Source organism: Oreochromis aureus, linkage group 14, assembly GCF_013358895.1.
Source record: "Oreochromis aureus strain Israel breed Guangdong linkage group 14, ZZ_aureus, whole genome shotgun sequence".
Classification (NCBI taxonomy): domain Eukaryota; kingdom Metazoa; phylum Chordata; class Actinopteri; order Cichliformes; family Cichlidae; genus Oreochromis; species Oreochromis aureus.
The window spans coordinates 32,905,134-32,919,762 of NC_052955.1; the positions used below are offsets into that span (position 1 = coordinate 32,905,134).

The following is a 14,629-nucleotide window of genomic DNA, read 5'->3' on the forward strand; positions in this document are numbered from 1 at the left end:
TGGCATAAACAGACAGGGAAGAAGAATGTGAGCTCTTGTCTGCGCTATAAAACATTTAAGAATTCCGACTCCTTTTTCCTCCCTGTGATAATCCAGCCTGCGTGACAGATCACTGCAGCTGCAGCCTGAGGCCTCCGTCAGATAAACAGATAGTCAGAGGACACCGACGTGACTTATGAGTGGAAAATAGAGAAAGATCGCACCATTTTTCAAAAAAAGGTTCTTAGAAAAGTGAGCGGCTGCGATGTTTGTTATGAATGTTTGAATGTCTCAGGAGTTCCACATTTCCTAAGTGGAATGGATTGTTGTAAATCACACGAGCTGTTTTTATTTCTCGGTGCTGTTTTGCATTAGTTTTGCTGCCCCATTGCCATATGTGTATATATCTGCCAATAAGAGTAAAGGTTTATGGTTGAGCAAAATAGATGCATTTAAGGAACTCCAAACTTTTAAATGACTGTTTCTGCAAAATGAGCCGTGTGTTTACTCATAAGTAGTTGTGTTTTCATCAGAAAGCCTGCACTCTGAATGTATGGCTCTTTGCAATATACGCTACAAATGCATTGCAAAGCTGAGTTCATAATTTGACATTCGTCTGAGTTATCCTTTATGTACATCAGATGTATTATCACTCAGCTTTTGCACAGGCTTGTGTGTGTGCCGAATAAAACCAGATGCACACATTTCTCATTTTTGTATTCACACCACCTCAGTAGATGTGAAATGGAGCATTCATAAAGCCTTAGAAATTTGAGCTTTCAGCTTCAATTTAAGGAGTTTAACAACACTATTTTATTTACAGTTGAAAAATTTCATTTTAAGGTCATTTGATTTAACCACTGTCTCACTTTAAATATGAGAAACACATGCAATTTACAACACATTTAGGTTTGAGTGCCAGATCATTTTTAAGGGGGTGACCAGTTGAGAACACTCACAAACAATGGGGTAAAATTCAGCTGATATCAGTACCATGTCATATCATCAATACCTTTCAATGTGTCCAGCTGGTAGGTCTTTAGGGTGCTTTCTGCTTCATTTATGGTACTGCAGTTGTGTCCGTTTGCTTATGTATTTGCTTACAGAGAGGGATTTTCAACCAATGTAATGCAATGCTTTGCAATCCACTCCCCGATACCTGCTTCTCCTTTCATGCTGCATGACTTAATCAGTGTTAAGCCTGTTGTTATTGCTCAGCGATGTGCTGCTCTCCCCTCCTCAAGAGTGGAGAGATCCCAGAACAGATCCATGCCAGAATATGAATCACTGCAGATGGAAATAAGCATCTTCTTTTGACTACAGTGGCCTTGACTGAACTGATGTCTCCTAATTTTTCTGGGAAGCACATTGCTTCAGGACAAATATGAATTTTCTGATCATGATTCTTATCATTGGCTTATGGAGACATTGTGACCATGTAGAAGTACACCATAAGCCACAGCGTAAGCCTAAATTGATTTTTTTTTTTTTTTTATAAAGGAACACTTGCAAAAGTTTATTTTAACCTGCTAATAAATCTCTTGAGAAAATATTACTGGTTTAAGACAAAAAATCCTCAAGTTTTATAAAAAATGTTTTAATACTTTAACTGTATTCCCATCATCATCTTCATCATCATAATCATTCAGAAATACTTCAGCAGTCCAAGCAGAGTGGAGAGGGAGCCGAATGTTTAAAGAGTCCTTTGGCTGCAGCTCCCCTCACACACCGCTGTGACAGACAACACTGTAATAGAAATGCTTACAGAGGACTTGTGTGTGTGTGTGTGTGTGTGTGTGTGTGTGTGTGCTGCAATGGCTTTCAATGTAGTGTTTACTGCAATGTGTGTGTATGTGCATGTGCGTGTGTATAGGAAAGATCCTAAGGTAACGGACGCCTGCAGGCGTCTTAAGGAGGTCAGTGGTACGATAGCGAGGCAGACTGGAAGTCATTCATAGTGTTTAGCTTCATGCTGAGGAAGAGCACTAATATTTCAATAAACTCACGTGAAGCTGCAGCCGCCTGGAGTGGCGCGCATAAATATAAAAATAGAATAAGAAAAAACTAACAAAAAAACTAACAACACAAAAAACAAAAAACAAAAAAACAAAGCTTTAAATAAAGTGTGTGTGTGAAGGGGAGTGTGTGTGTGTGTGTGTGTGTGTGTGTGTGTGTGTGTGTGTGTGTGTGTGTGTCAGTCTCTGACAGTCAAACGTGTGTAGGAAGACAGGGAGGAGTGAAGAAGGCGTGCTCACAGGACCTGAGCCCCATGCTGTGGCAAAAAGTCCAGAATGAGTATTCATCGGTGTGTCTGATCCGATCCCTGGGTCTTCCTGTGGTTCAGCAGGCATGATGGGAAGTGTAGTTTAAAGCATATGTCTCACCCACAGGACACAGTGGAGTCATTTAAAGAGAGGGAAGCACTTCTACTCTGAAAGAGGTATGGCTTAAACCTGTGGGTCCAGACTAACGCATGGGTCACGTCCACTTGTGTGAGTGTGTGAGTGTGTGTGTGTGTTTGTGTGCATGTGTGTTGAAGAGTGGAACAGCTACATTGAGGTCAGTGTCTTTCAGTGGGGAATGTAAACTTTTGGAGAAATGTGTCTTTTTTTCTTTAAATAGTGTACCTTCATTACACATATTCAGCCGCACGCACACACACGCATACATATCCCTCCAAACATATACACACATTCAAACGGCAATTACCCCTCTCTCTCTCTCTCTCTCTCTCTCACACACACACCACATACGCCCACAACTAGTGTGCGTGTATGTCCAGTCCTTGGGTGAGCAGCGGCTCTGCGGGGTGTGCGTGAGGCGGTGGGTGGAGCAGCATGGCCGGGTGAGGGTGCGGGCCAGGGTAAGAATGGAGGGACGGTCCTGGGTGGGGAGGATAGCCTGGTTGGGACAGGAGAGCGCCGGGGTAGTCACCCTGCAGGGAGGACATTCCCTGGAGACCTGGTGGGAGAAGAAAGTGGAATATTTACAAGGTTCCTCCAAGATGCAGACGTACAGAAGACCCTTCCCTTCTGTCTTAAATCAGTCTTTTCATATTATTAATGGATTATAGGTTTGCACTGGAAACTATGTGAACCTGACGCAGGTAATCAGAAATTTAATTCTGTCATTACAATTTAAAACACACCTCCTATACATACAGTGCAGGTTCGCCTGTTTAGTTCATCTTAAGCATCTGAATCCTTTGAAATTTGTACCAGCTTTTAATTAAAGCTACAAATAATTATTGATGATAATTCATTGCAATTATCTATAAATCAGGAAACATCCCTGTCAGACTTGAAACAAACTTATGCAGGTTTTAAACACTGCCCTGCTGTACAGCATGTATTTGAGCCCCTTAAACACTGCTGCTGACTTTTAAGAGGTGTTTTAACAGCTTTATTTTAGGGCACAGGGTTCGGTTTTTCAGAGTGGTGTTTAGTGCTGGGCAAAGCGTTTTGTTAATATTAAAATCACAAACTTTAAAACTTTCAAAAACTTTTACTTCAACTGGAAATGAAAAAGAAACAGCCTTTAACATGACATAAAAGAAGTGGTGGGTCATTAATTAACTGTAGTCACGCAGGTAGTTATATTTTGTTTATTATTTATAAATATTTTACGTAATCCATATTATTTATTTTTATTTATTTTAGTTTTAATATCAGCATTGCTGGTCATTTTCTATAAATTCATACTTCATACTAACTCCTTTAGCAAACTGAAAAGACCAAAACTAACATTTCTTAATAATTTTAACTTCCCTCCTTCATTTAGTTCCAAAACCAAAGGCGCCTATTGAAGATATAATATATCATAATATAATAACATAATGATTTCCAGATTCAGCTTGGCGCTGCAGTTGTTGGGGGGCATTTTCAGAGATGGATAACTCCACATTTGGTGCGCTAATGAGTATTTTCAGCAGCAAAAACGGTGTGTGTCTGTCAAAATAAACTATAGTGTTTGTGCTCCTAGTGACGAATGCAGTTCAGCTGTATTTAATTCTGCTGTACCTGCTGTTCGAAGCCCGAGGTGGGCCTGGCCGTCGAGCCCGTAGCCCCCGAGAGCCGCGCCCTCCGGGCTGTAGGGACCACCCTGACCTGTGAGACAACACACGCCTTCAGACACAAATATACAACAGACACACACTCATATACACACATTTAGGTTTACTGAATGACTGACTAAACACTGACCTGAGCGATTTGACTGATCAATCATTGGCTGGACTATTCTCCTCCTGGCATTGATGAACCTGTATGAAGCATTCAGATAGATAGATGGTAAGACAGAGAAAGAGAGAGAGAGAGAGAGAGAGAGAGACACCCGTTAATGGAGAAAAAGGCTGACCGGGAGACTATTAACCTTTTCCGTTTTACAACCACTTAACCCTTTCAGAGGACAGAGTAAATCAGCGTTAGGGCAGAGGACGTATCGATTGGCCCTGTGATAATTGATTGATCTGCATTGATTGGATTTGTGTGTGTGTGTGTGTGTGTGTGTGTGTGAGTGTACCTGCGGCAGTGAAGGTTAAAATATGTACACTATGAAAGAACAGAATCTATTATCTTTAACATGTTTCCTGTTTGCATGTGTCTAAAAATTGGAGGAACAAAGCATGGAGAGAACTATTCAGTCAGCAACGGGGAAACGTGTTCATATATGTGTGTGTGTGTGTGTGTGTGTGTGTGTGTGTGTGTGTGTGTGTGTGTGTGTGTGTGTGCTCAGAGAGTGAATAGGAAAGATGTGAGCACTAAATAATTTGATTATTTGATTATTGGTTTACTATTCCGCTTTATGAACACAGAGCTTGTGAATTACATGGCACTGCAGCTTCCTGTTACACGGCACACTCCAGTAAAGTACATTAAAGGTCTATTTTCAAATCAGTTTTTTTTCTTGTGCACTTTTTAACTGGATTAAAAAATATATTTTGGGCTTTGAAGAATAAAAACTTGCAAAAAAAGTTCACAAAGCAAAGTAGCAGCAACATAATTTCAACACAAGATTAAAAAACAGGCCATGGCTGGCAGGGAGGCTCTTAAATCTCCATCAATAGAGCACCACAGAAACGAGTCCCAAAACCCAGAAGTGATATAGTAGTTCTGCACTTCTGGTTTACTCGTTTGGATTCGGGTCTTTTTGGTTAGAAAGATGAAATAAGGTCTAGCTTTAAGCTTTAGAAATCTGGATGCACGCTCAGTCATCCATACATTTGCATAATGACAAAAAATAGCACTACTGACTAACAATGGGCCAATTAACTTCATTACGCTGAACCCAGGTGATGATAGTAAAGTCATGTGATTGCAGCATAGTTTGGTTTATACCATAATGCCTGCATTTTACTTTTTTCCAATTGCACTTATGCTGCAAAGATCAGAAAAGAGGTGTGCATTCATTGAGATTAATTTGCTGACGTGCCATGAGCTTTTATTTTACACGATAATTAAAGAACAAGAATCTGCTTTGTGCTGAGAAAACAAAGGTGATACTAACTTCTGGTTTAACCTACAGAAAAAGGAAAAAAAACCATTTCCCTGCCACACTTTAAAGGAACCATGAATGTCAGAGGGGCGGAGCCTAAAGGAGCGTAACTAAAATGTAAAGGTTGATGCTTCACATTTAAAAATGTAACTGATGTTGAGCACACTTACCAGTTGTTGACCTGTAAGATGGTCAGTCCTGTATCCTGTGACAGCTGCTTCTTCTGCTCCTCAGATGGGTACGGATGCTGCAGGAGAACACACGGGGCTCGGGTTAAAGAAATCAAACAGTCCAGACTCTGCGCTGTGATCTTTTCAGCTTTTGTTGAGAATCATCTCGAGGCCTGAATCTAGAATAAAGCGACGTCTGTGAGCTCTCGGCTCGAACATCGATGACCTTCCGTCTGAGCGAACATCTGCACTCACATTTTCACCCTCATCAGCCCCTCTCGCTCTCCATCTCAGTATCTCTCTCTAACTCACACACACGTTTTAATAATTGGAGTGAAGCAACATTTGACCTGCCTCATTTAGTAGCTAATTACCAATCCAAGCAGCTCACCAACAATTACTCACTCCATTTCTGTCGCTTCCACAATTATTCAGCAGCAAGCATATTCACATAATCACTTAATCCCAGATTTTTCATTTAATTTAATTGACCTCCATTATACAGTGGCTTCACCCCTCTTTCTATTCCTGTCATAGACGTTTTGTTCCATGCTAAATCCTCTCTTTCACTAATTACAGCGCGCAGACTTCCTTTGTTTGGTTACCAGTGAGGAAGGATGACTGAACTACCGTTTAAATTCAATATTTTCAAGAGTAATAATTAACTTTAATGTGGAAGGTAGATGAAAAGCCAACCCACCGACAGGTGCTGGAAGAGCCAAGCTCTCATGATGTTTGTGGCCACTTTAGGGAAGATCCCCCTCTTCTTGTTGTTCCTCCTGTCTCTGTCCGTCTCGTCCTCCTCACCTGTGCTGGGAGAGGCCACGCCTCCATCGAGACCATCGCCTGCAGGGAGACCGTGGAATCATTATCATCCTAAATGACTGCCAGCATCTATCAGGTCCCAACTCACGCGAGCCCACTAAGTAAATGTGTTTGACCCGAGACAGGCAAACTGCGTCAGCTTTAAAACCAAACTCTGCTTTCACAAATCAAACTCAGCATAACTATTATTTTACAGTTTAGTGTAACTGCTCTGCATGTCATTCATTTTACGGCTGAAAGATGGTTAATTTTCTAGAGTTATTGCACTGAAACTATTTTTTCTATCCAGCCTGAAATATTTAATATTGTGAATGACAGAGAAAAGCAGCAATTTGTCTTTGAGAAGCTGAAAGCGAAGAATATTTCTCATATTTGTTTAAAAACGCCTGAAGTGATTCATTGATTATCAATACAGCTACCAGTAGTTATGCATAGTACTGGCTTGTTTTAACACACAGTTATTTATATTCTTATTATACACAGTGATTGTGTAACCTGCTTTCCCTGTGTCTGCTTCCTCACTGCAGTGTTTTCTGGTGCACACAGTAGCTCTGTTCAACATTAACTATTGATGTCATGTAAATAATACACATATGATCATGTCTCACGCACAAATTGTCCTCTGCTCTGTGCAGACTGATTCTTTTGCTTTCCACTCCACCTGCCTGTCTTTTTACTGTACTCTAACTCTTTGGACACCTGCCAGGAACACCCTTATTTCTGTTCTCTAAACTGAGTGGTTTCTGCCATGTTTCAGGCGTGCTTCCAGTACAAAAGGACTGGCTGTGAATCAGAAGTTTGTGAGAATGACCACCAAACTAAGTCGTTATAGATATATATTGAGAAACACATCATTGAGGGTACAGAGATTGGGGAAAGAGTTAAATTTGATTTCCTGGTGCTTTTAGATATATCATAGCTGTGACTTCCTTTGGCTATCATAATTGTGCAGCTAAGATCTGTGCTAGTGTATGTGTACCTGCATCACTACAGTTGTCTGCTGTGCTGTGTGAAGGTAGGCCACAGGTGCCTGGCGTTCCCAGAGGAGTAGTGGCACATTCATCTGGCTCTCGTAACCACGATGCATTCTGCAGGCACAGGGAAAGATGGAGGACAGAGGTGAGATGAGGAATTCCCAGTACAGGAGGAATAAAAGGGAATTGTGAAACACTAAGGGCGCTACTCTGGATTCTCAGTGGACACAGATGGATGTGTGGTAAGCATCCCGATCAACATCCAGCGTCTCACCTGCTCCGACAGACTGGTGCAGGACCCGGTGAAGTCCTCCATGTCAGACTTGGACCCACCCTCTCGCTCGTCCAGCACGAGATCTGTGGGCATTTTGCCCTTCAGACAGGTGATGTAGCGATGGCAGAAATTATCACACAGGTCGTGCACCTTGGGAAAAAGATTTTTTTTTACAGATTTTTACTTAATAATTAATACTAATAATACCTAATAATGAGCTTTAAGCTTTAAGCCTACCAATAGATTAGAGGACAGGTGCACATATTTCAAAGTTAAAAAAATTATAACTATAACAATAAGCCTTTTACAGACTTATTGCCTTCCTTGTTAAGTTTAATAAAAAGAAATATGATGCTAAACAACAATAACATGAACAACATCCAGTCTCACCAACCTTCTCTAACTCCAGTAAATGAAAGCGAAGAACCTGTATGGCCTGGATCATCTGAGGAGGAAAGATGCACTTTAATTATGGAAACAAATCCCACAATGCAATACGTGAAATCTGAGTTAAGTGTGATGTTAGTTGGTGCATCATACCAAATTGTCCAGCTCAGGGTTGGAAGAAAAAATGGGTTTCTCTGACCGAATCTGCAACACAAAGTCAACCGAGTATTAAAAAATCTGAAAGCAAACAACATCAGCTGAGACCCGGTTCTCTGATTGGGCCTCACAATCACCGCTCACCTGCTTTGCGAAGGCGGCGATGTCATCGTTGAAGGATTCGGAGGAGCAGACGTCGCTGTGATTGGTCATGCCGGGGAGGTGGGAGGTTGCTGACAGGGAGGTGGAGTCTCGAGGGGAGCAGGTGGCCAGCTCACACTTCTCAAACACTAAGGCCAGCAGTGGAAACAGTGGGTGACTGTACACACACACACACACACACACACACACACACACACACACACACACACACACACACACACACACACACACACATACAGTTAACAAACTATACATTAACACAGTCACAGTTGACATACTGTCCACATGATTCATGTGTTAAGAGAAACTTTAAACCGCAGTATTTATGTTGCAGACAGCTATAAACGCTCCATGTGTATTTTCATATTCAGCACAAACATATACTTTATGTTAATCTGCTAAGAGTGTGCATGTAGCTTAAAAAAATTCTAGCCACTGGAAGGCTACTAAATCATTTTTTGACACATGCTTACCCGTAGATCTGGTCCTTGTGGTGTTTGAGGGAGTCGGGGATGGTGGGTCCATACTGCGGGGGAGGAAGCCCCCGGACTTCGTCCCCGTACCCCCCCACCGACATGCCCTCTGACCCTGAGTAGTGCACCAGCTCTTCATACTGAAACACAATTAGATGAAAAGACAGAAAACACGAGACACGTTGGACATCTGTGGCTGTCTGACATCAAATCACACTGGGATTTTATTATGTGGTCGGGCTGTCAGTGGAACGGTCTAATATACAGTTACAGTGACTAGACCTGATGTGGGTTTATATCTGTATGCTTCTGTTTGTGCTGTCATTTATATAAATGGAAAAAGACCGCATATTGATATTGTAAGTTTGAGTATGTGTGTTAGTGCTATTACAACTAGTATCTGCAATCCTAGCTAATCTGAAACTAACTGTCGAACCAGTGTCACTGCAGTTTGATGTAATTTATTTACACACATTCATGAGAAAAATGGCCTGGATCATCTGAGGAGGAAAGATGCACTTTAATTCTGAAAAATTGTTTTTTTTTTCACTTTGGCAGAAGGATGAGATACTTAAGGAAATTCTAGTAATGTCAGGATCCTAAAACACTCATGAAAGCCCAACAAAAGCAGCAGCAGCAGAGGTGCAAAGCAGTTATCCTCACTACTTGAAAAGTTTACTTTCTGTGAGCTTAGAAGAAGAGGAGGAGGAGATGACAAAAGAAGGCGATGTCATCTTTGAAGAAAGACAGCAAGCCTGTAGCTGCTAATACAGTATCCTGGTTGCATTACTCAGACTAGACAGTAGCTGTGCAGACATCTCTCATGATTTGCTGTGTGACAGCCTCGCTGAGGCCCGCTCGCAGAGGGAATCATACACAGACATATGTCGCAGATGCAACGACTCACATGTGCACTGAGACAATCGTGCACTCAGCAGCCCTCAAGATACGTGTCATGAATACACATGTCTGACTCCCTGGTTTCCCCACCTCTCTCTGTCTCTGTGTGAGTTTTATTGAGTTATTGAAACTCAGTCTCTAAGGTGATGTTGCTCAGGTCAGAAGATCTGCTTCTGGGACTCCTGTTACAATCCCAAAGGGCCACTGGGATCAGACAGCACGGGACAAGTGACCCCTGCATGGACACCTTTAACTTCAGTGTTATTTTAACCCAGTCATTAATGTTATGATGCGCTTAGGCTGGTTTTTACTGCGCAGACTGTTTCCAAATAAAGGTTTCTGATTTACAACATTATTTTTGTATTTATTTTACTCAGAAGCGTCCACTTCCAGACCATCAGTGATGTTTATTTGTAGAGTGCAAAAGCAGATAAGCTGCAAGTGGTGAGAGAGTGAAACCTGGTATAAAAGCAATTATTCTCCCTCAGTGTTAACTTCTGGGAATTACATAAAATAATGAAACAGAAATTAAATTATTCCTCTTTACACGCATGCACATGCCTTCCTGGAAAACCCCTCTTCAGGACCCCTTTGGAGGTCTCCGGACCCCACTTTGGGAACCACTGTCCTAAACGCCTTATCAAATTGTTGCATTTCAGCCTCCCATATGGCCACCGGGATCACAGAAAGCACCTGCTCTGAGGCCCTGTCCCCGGACACCTTCTAGTTTTTATGGAGGCTGGCTATTAACACAATCACCGCTATCGGATTGCGCGTCTCTCTTTACGCACGGCCCCTATCGAGTTTCCGTGCGTCAAGGCGGATCAAAGCGAACAAGTCGAGATGACAAATTCCGCGAATGTTCCCCCCTTTTTTTAAAAAAGTCACGGGCCGGTAAACAGGATTCAGATGGCAGAACAACATTTTCATTATTAAAAAAGTTATAGCTGACCTAACAGGAAACTTTAAGCTGTTTGACTCTGGTCATATGCGCCACAGTAACGCAAAGTTTTGTAAAAGAGGAAACCTGGAGCAGATGCTGTGTTTCGTAAATGCCAGACATTATGTGAAAGTGAAGCTGAGCAAATGAAGCTAATGTTCTATCAGCGGAGAATAATTTAACTGTAAATATCAATTCTTTCAAACTGAAATTAAAAACATTGAGGTTTACCTTGTTATATATTACAAAAAGTGTCGCTTTAAACAAGCAACACGCATTTTAAACTAAGCGCATAAAAACACAAGCCTGTTTTCATTTTACTGGAAAATAACCAAGTGTGGATATTTTTGATAATTTTGTGCTAAACTTCACATTTTCCCCGCTCTTCTAAAATCGGTAAACCCTAAACATCGCAACGCGCAAAGCGGGCGATACCCTCCACAAGGAAAAAACGTAGATTTAGCATATATTTCTATGATACACTGTTTAAAAATTTTCACATTTCCCTAAGATATGGAAATGATTATCTACAGCTTTCCAAAACGAAACCTACAGATTTCTTCTGAGGGTAAAATACCCGTACCTGTTGCAGGTTATAGACTGGAGCGCCACAATATAGGCGTGTTTCTCGCGTGACACGTTAAAGCACTGATTTCCACTCCATTTCATTTCATATTTTAAATTTTAATTTGAGCTTTTCTGTTTTAATCTGTGTTATTATTGTAAGAACCCGAATAAAAACATTTTAACGTTAAATTGAGCAGTGAAAAGCTTCTGTCTCTCAATATACAAATGAGCCATACAGCAAGTATCCATTCTATTTCTGCGATCTGAAAATCTTTCAGTTTCTTTATATGGGCTCTGTGTGGAAGCGGTTCCTGGTACACGTGGTTGTCCATGTTTGGCCCCTGCTGCTCAGCCCTTCTCTCGCTGTCTGTGCTGTTTTCACACAGCAGTGATTTTCTGTATACACACTGAACATCTACACTTGCTTTCCTCCATTCAGAGGTCTCAGTCCGCCTGCTGCCCGTCAGCCTATTTCTCCTCCTCCACCACCACCACCACCACCACCAAGCCTCTGAATCACTGTAGCAAAAAAACTGACCTACTTACCGAGTTGCAGGGCTGCATCTCTTCTCCTCTGCCTCTTAATGACCTCCACTCTAAACCTATCTGACATTAGGCTATACGCAATAACAAAATGACATTCTTTTATGGTCCCCACACTGCAAGTTATGCATCGCATCAACTAAACTAAACCGAATTTTAACTCGTGAAATAGATTATGGTTGATTAAAAGTGTTGGGCCTAAAAGTTCTTTGAATCAATATCAAATTGATTATAAATACGCATTTAGTTGCTATATACAGAATATTTTATGAGGGGTTTTTATAGCCTATAATAAATTATATTAATGTTCTGTCCTTTTCCCTACAAAACATCCACTGCTCTCCTTTCACTGGGCCTTGATTTTTTCTTTTTTTATATGTGCCCTGCAAGCAAAGAGGATTTCCTACCATGTGCTCCCTTTGTGACTGTTTTCTAATTACTTCTCTGTAGTAATAAAATGATGTTACCCGAGACAGGCTCTGGTCTTTCTCACTCATTAAAAAAAAAGAAAAAAAAATGAGCAGCCCTACCCTCTTCTCCATGCGACCCGACAGCCAGTCCTACACCGGGGATGATGATGCGCTGCTCGGCTAGCGCAGCGTGCTTTGCTCCCTTCCTCTGCCTTCCGGGGTCCTGGAAATAAAAGTGCATTTGTTTTTATATTTATTGTGAATTAAGTTGTAAATGTGATTAAGAACAGCCCATTGGATTAAACAACAGCGCGAGGTAGTGGATATAAACACTTAGGACCTGCTCCGTGTGTGTGTGTGTGTGTGTTTACTCCGAGTCCATCGCGCTTTATATAACAACATAACGACGGGACTAGAGGTTTTATGGCCGGCTGATATTCTACGGAGGACCTAATGCTTTATAGTAAGATAATAGCTAATAAACGCTATAACAATCCCAGCAGCCCATTAATCGATATTGCCGGATGAGGAGGAGTAATGCGAGGCTCCAATAAATGGTGTAAAATGTCCCACCGAGACGTAAACGCTCGCCGTATCCTGTCCTGCTCGGGCCGTGTCCGGTGTAGTCCACAATCCCCCGGTGTGAAAGGGAGCGGCGGCTTCCTGCAGCGCCTCGCCTCCTTCTGGTGCGCCTCTCGCTCCGGATCGCAGAGCGTCGGGATGCTCGGTGCTGTGGAAGACGGACTCACAGACAGCGTCCCTCCTTTCCCCCCCAGTTTTTTTCTTCTTCTTCTTTCTTTCCTGGCTCCTCGCGTTTGGCTGTCCGCTCAGCATACGGCGACAGGCTGGAAAATGTCACGGCTGGGAATGAGCAATGGTGTTTTCAGCCTCCAGAGGAGAGAAGGAGGAGGAGGAGGTGCAGAGCAGGAGGAGGTGGAGTGGTGGTGATGGTGATGGTGGCGGTGTGCGGGGAGGTTTCGGAGGGTCAAAACACGACGGGGTCTCTTGCCCCCCATCCACGCCCCCCCTCATCCCTCCTCCTCCTTCTCTCTTTCCTTCTTTTCTCCTCCTCCTTATCCTTATCACACACACAAACGCCAGAGAAGAAGAAGAAGAAGACGCAGACCCCCTCGATCGCTTTTTTTTGTTTTTATCTCCGCGCTGATTTCACTCCTCCACCCCCATCCTCCCCCTGCAGCTGCGTGGTTATCATCTCGGGATAACTGGGGAGAAGAATAGCGATAGCTCACACTGTTTAAGAGAATCTATGAAAATCCAGACACTTTGAAAGTGTGTGATCACCTTCACACACACACAACAAAGACATTTCATTAGAAACGGTCTCCCTCTGAAATATGGGCACTTTAATCACATGTGCAACAATTAGGACTTGAATTAGAAAGAGAAAGCTGTAAAAAAATAACGCTGATTTGCCTTCAGCGGAGTTCATCTCCACTAATTATAGGATTAAAGTTGGTCTCGGTGAAGCTGTCTCTCCTGTAGCCTCATAAATAAGTTTGGAGCGTGCTGATGACATTTACAGGCTCACAGTGTTTTACTGTTTTTGTTGACGTCCATTCAAGGTCAGCCTTTTGACCCAAATCAAATGCCACCCTTTGGCCCTCTTTCTTAATTGTTGTTGTTGATTGAAAGACGTCCGAAAATAAAACCATTACTCGTAACTTTCATTTTAACCAGAAAGAGAGAAAAAGAGAGAGGGGGGAACCTTTCGGATGTTAGTGGCATAGCTAAACTCCCCGTCTTGTGTTGTAAATGACATCTAAGTAACATGATAATTATCCAAAACGTTCTTCTTCCCCGGGCCCTGCTGTGAGGGGCCAACAGGCGGCTGCTTTTCAATCAGCAGCGGCTTGACGGGGATCAGGAGGCCGGGGCAGGCGGCTCTGTGGGCGGCACGGTGTTTGGCCGTAGGGCCGCCTGCGAGGGCCCCGCATCGTCACTGCAGCCGTGGAGGGCTTTCAACTCCGCAGGGTGCTGGTTTCCTACGGGGGTGATCACAGAGCTCGAACCCCCTCCTACACTGAGCCACGATGCCCTGTCAATGGGCTGGAAAAGGCGATCCAAGGCTTGTTTTCTCTTTAACAGGTTAAATGAAAGGATTAACACCGAAGCGTGTAACATCTGATGGATTTATCTTCGCAGGGCTTTAGATTTTCCTCGAACCCTTTCCACAACACAAAAAGCCTACTGAATTAACATCAGTTAATTTTTTCAAAGTTTTTTTTCAAGCTCTTAAGACTACAATGACCCGGATGGCTGAGGACATACACGAACATTAAAAGTTATTGATTTCTTGATCAGATCTTGATCCGGATTTTTCTCTATCATTTGCCTGAATTGGACCATAAATCTTTG

General features: G+C 42.5%; 1 protein-coding gene across 1 annotated transcript; it reads right to left on the reverse strand.

Moving 5' to 3' along the window:
* Positions 1 to 822: 822 nt before the first annotated feature.
* On the reverse strand, positions 823 to 13,303 carry meis3 (myeloid ecotropic viral integration site 3). The gene is made up of 13 exons (XM_031741554.2): positions 12,827 to 13,303; positions 12,374 to 12,476; positions 8,894 to 9,033; positions 8,403 to 8,577; positions 8,256 to 8,306; positions 8,110 to 8,160; positions 7,716 to 7,865; positions 7,447 to 7,555; positions 6,343 to 6,488; positions 5,643 to 5,719; positions 4,182 to 4,240; positions 3,999 to 4,085; positions 823 to 2,940 (listed from the first exon to the last, which is right to left on the reverse strand). The coding sequence occupies exons 2-13, from the start codon at positions 12,383 to 12,385 to the stop codon at positions 2,741 to 2,743; spliced, it is 1,257 nt and encodes a 418-aa protein (XP_031597414.1). The 5' UTR covers positions 12,386 to 12,476; positions 12,827 to 13,303; the 3' UTR covers positions 823 to 2,740.
* Between the last annotated feature and the right edge of the window lie 1,326 nt (positions 13,304 to 14,629).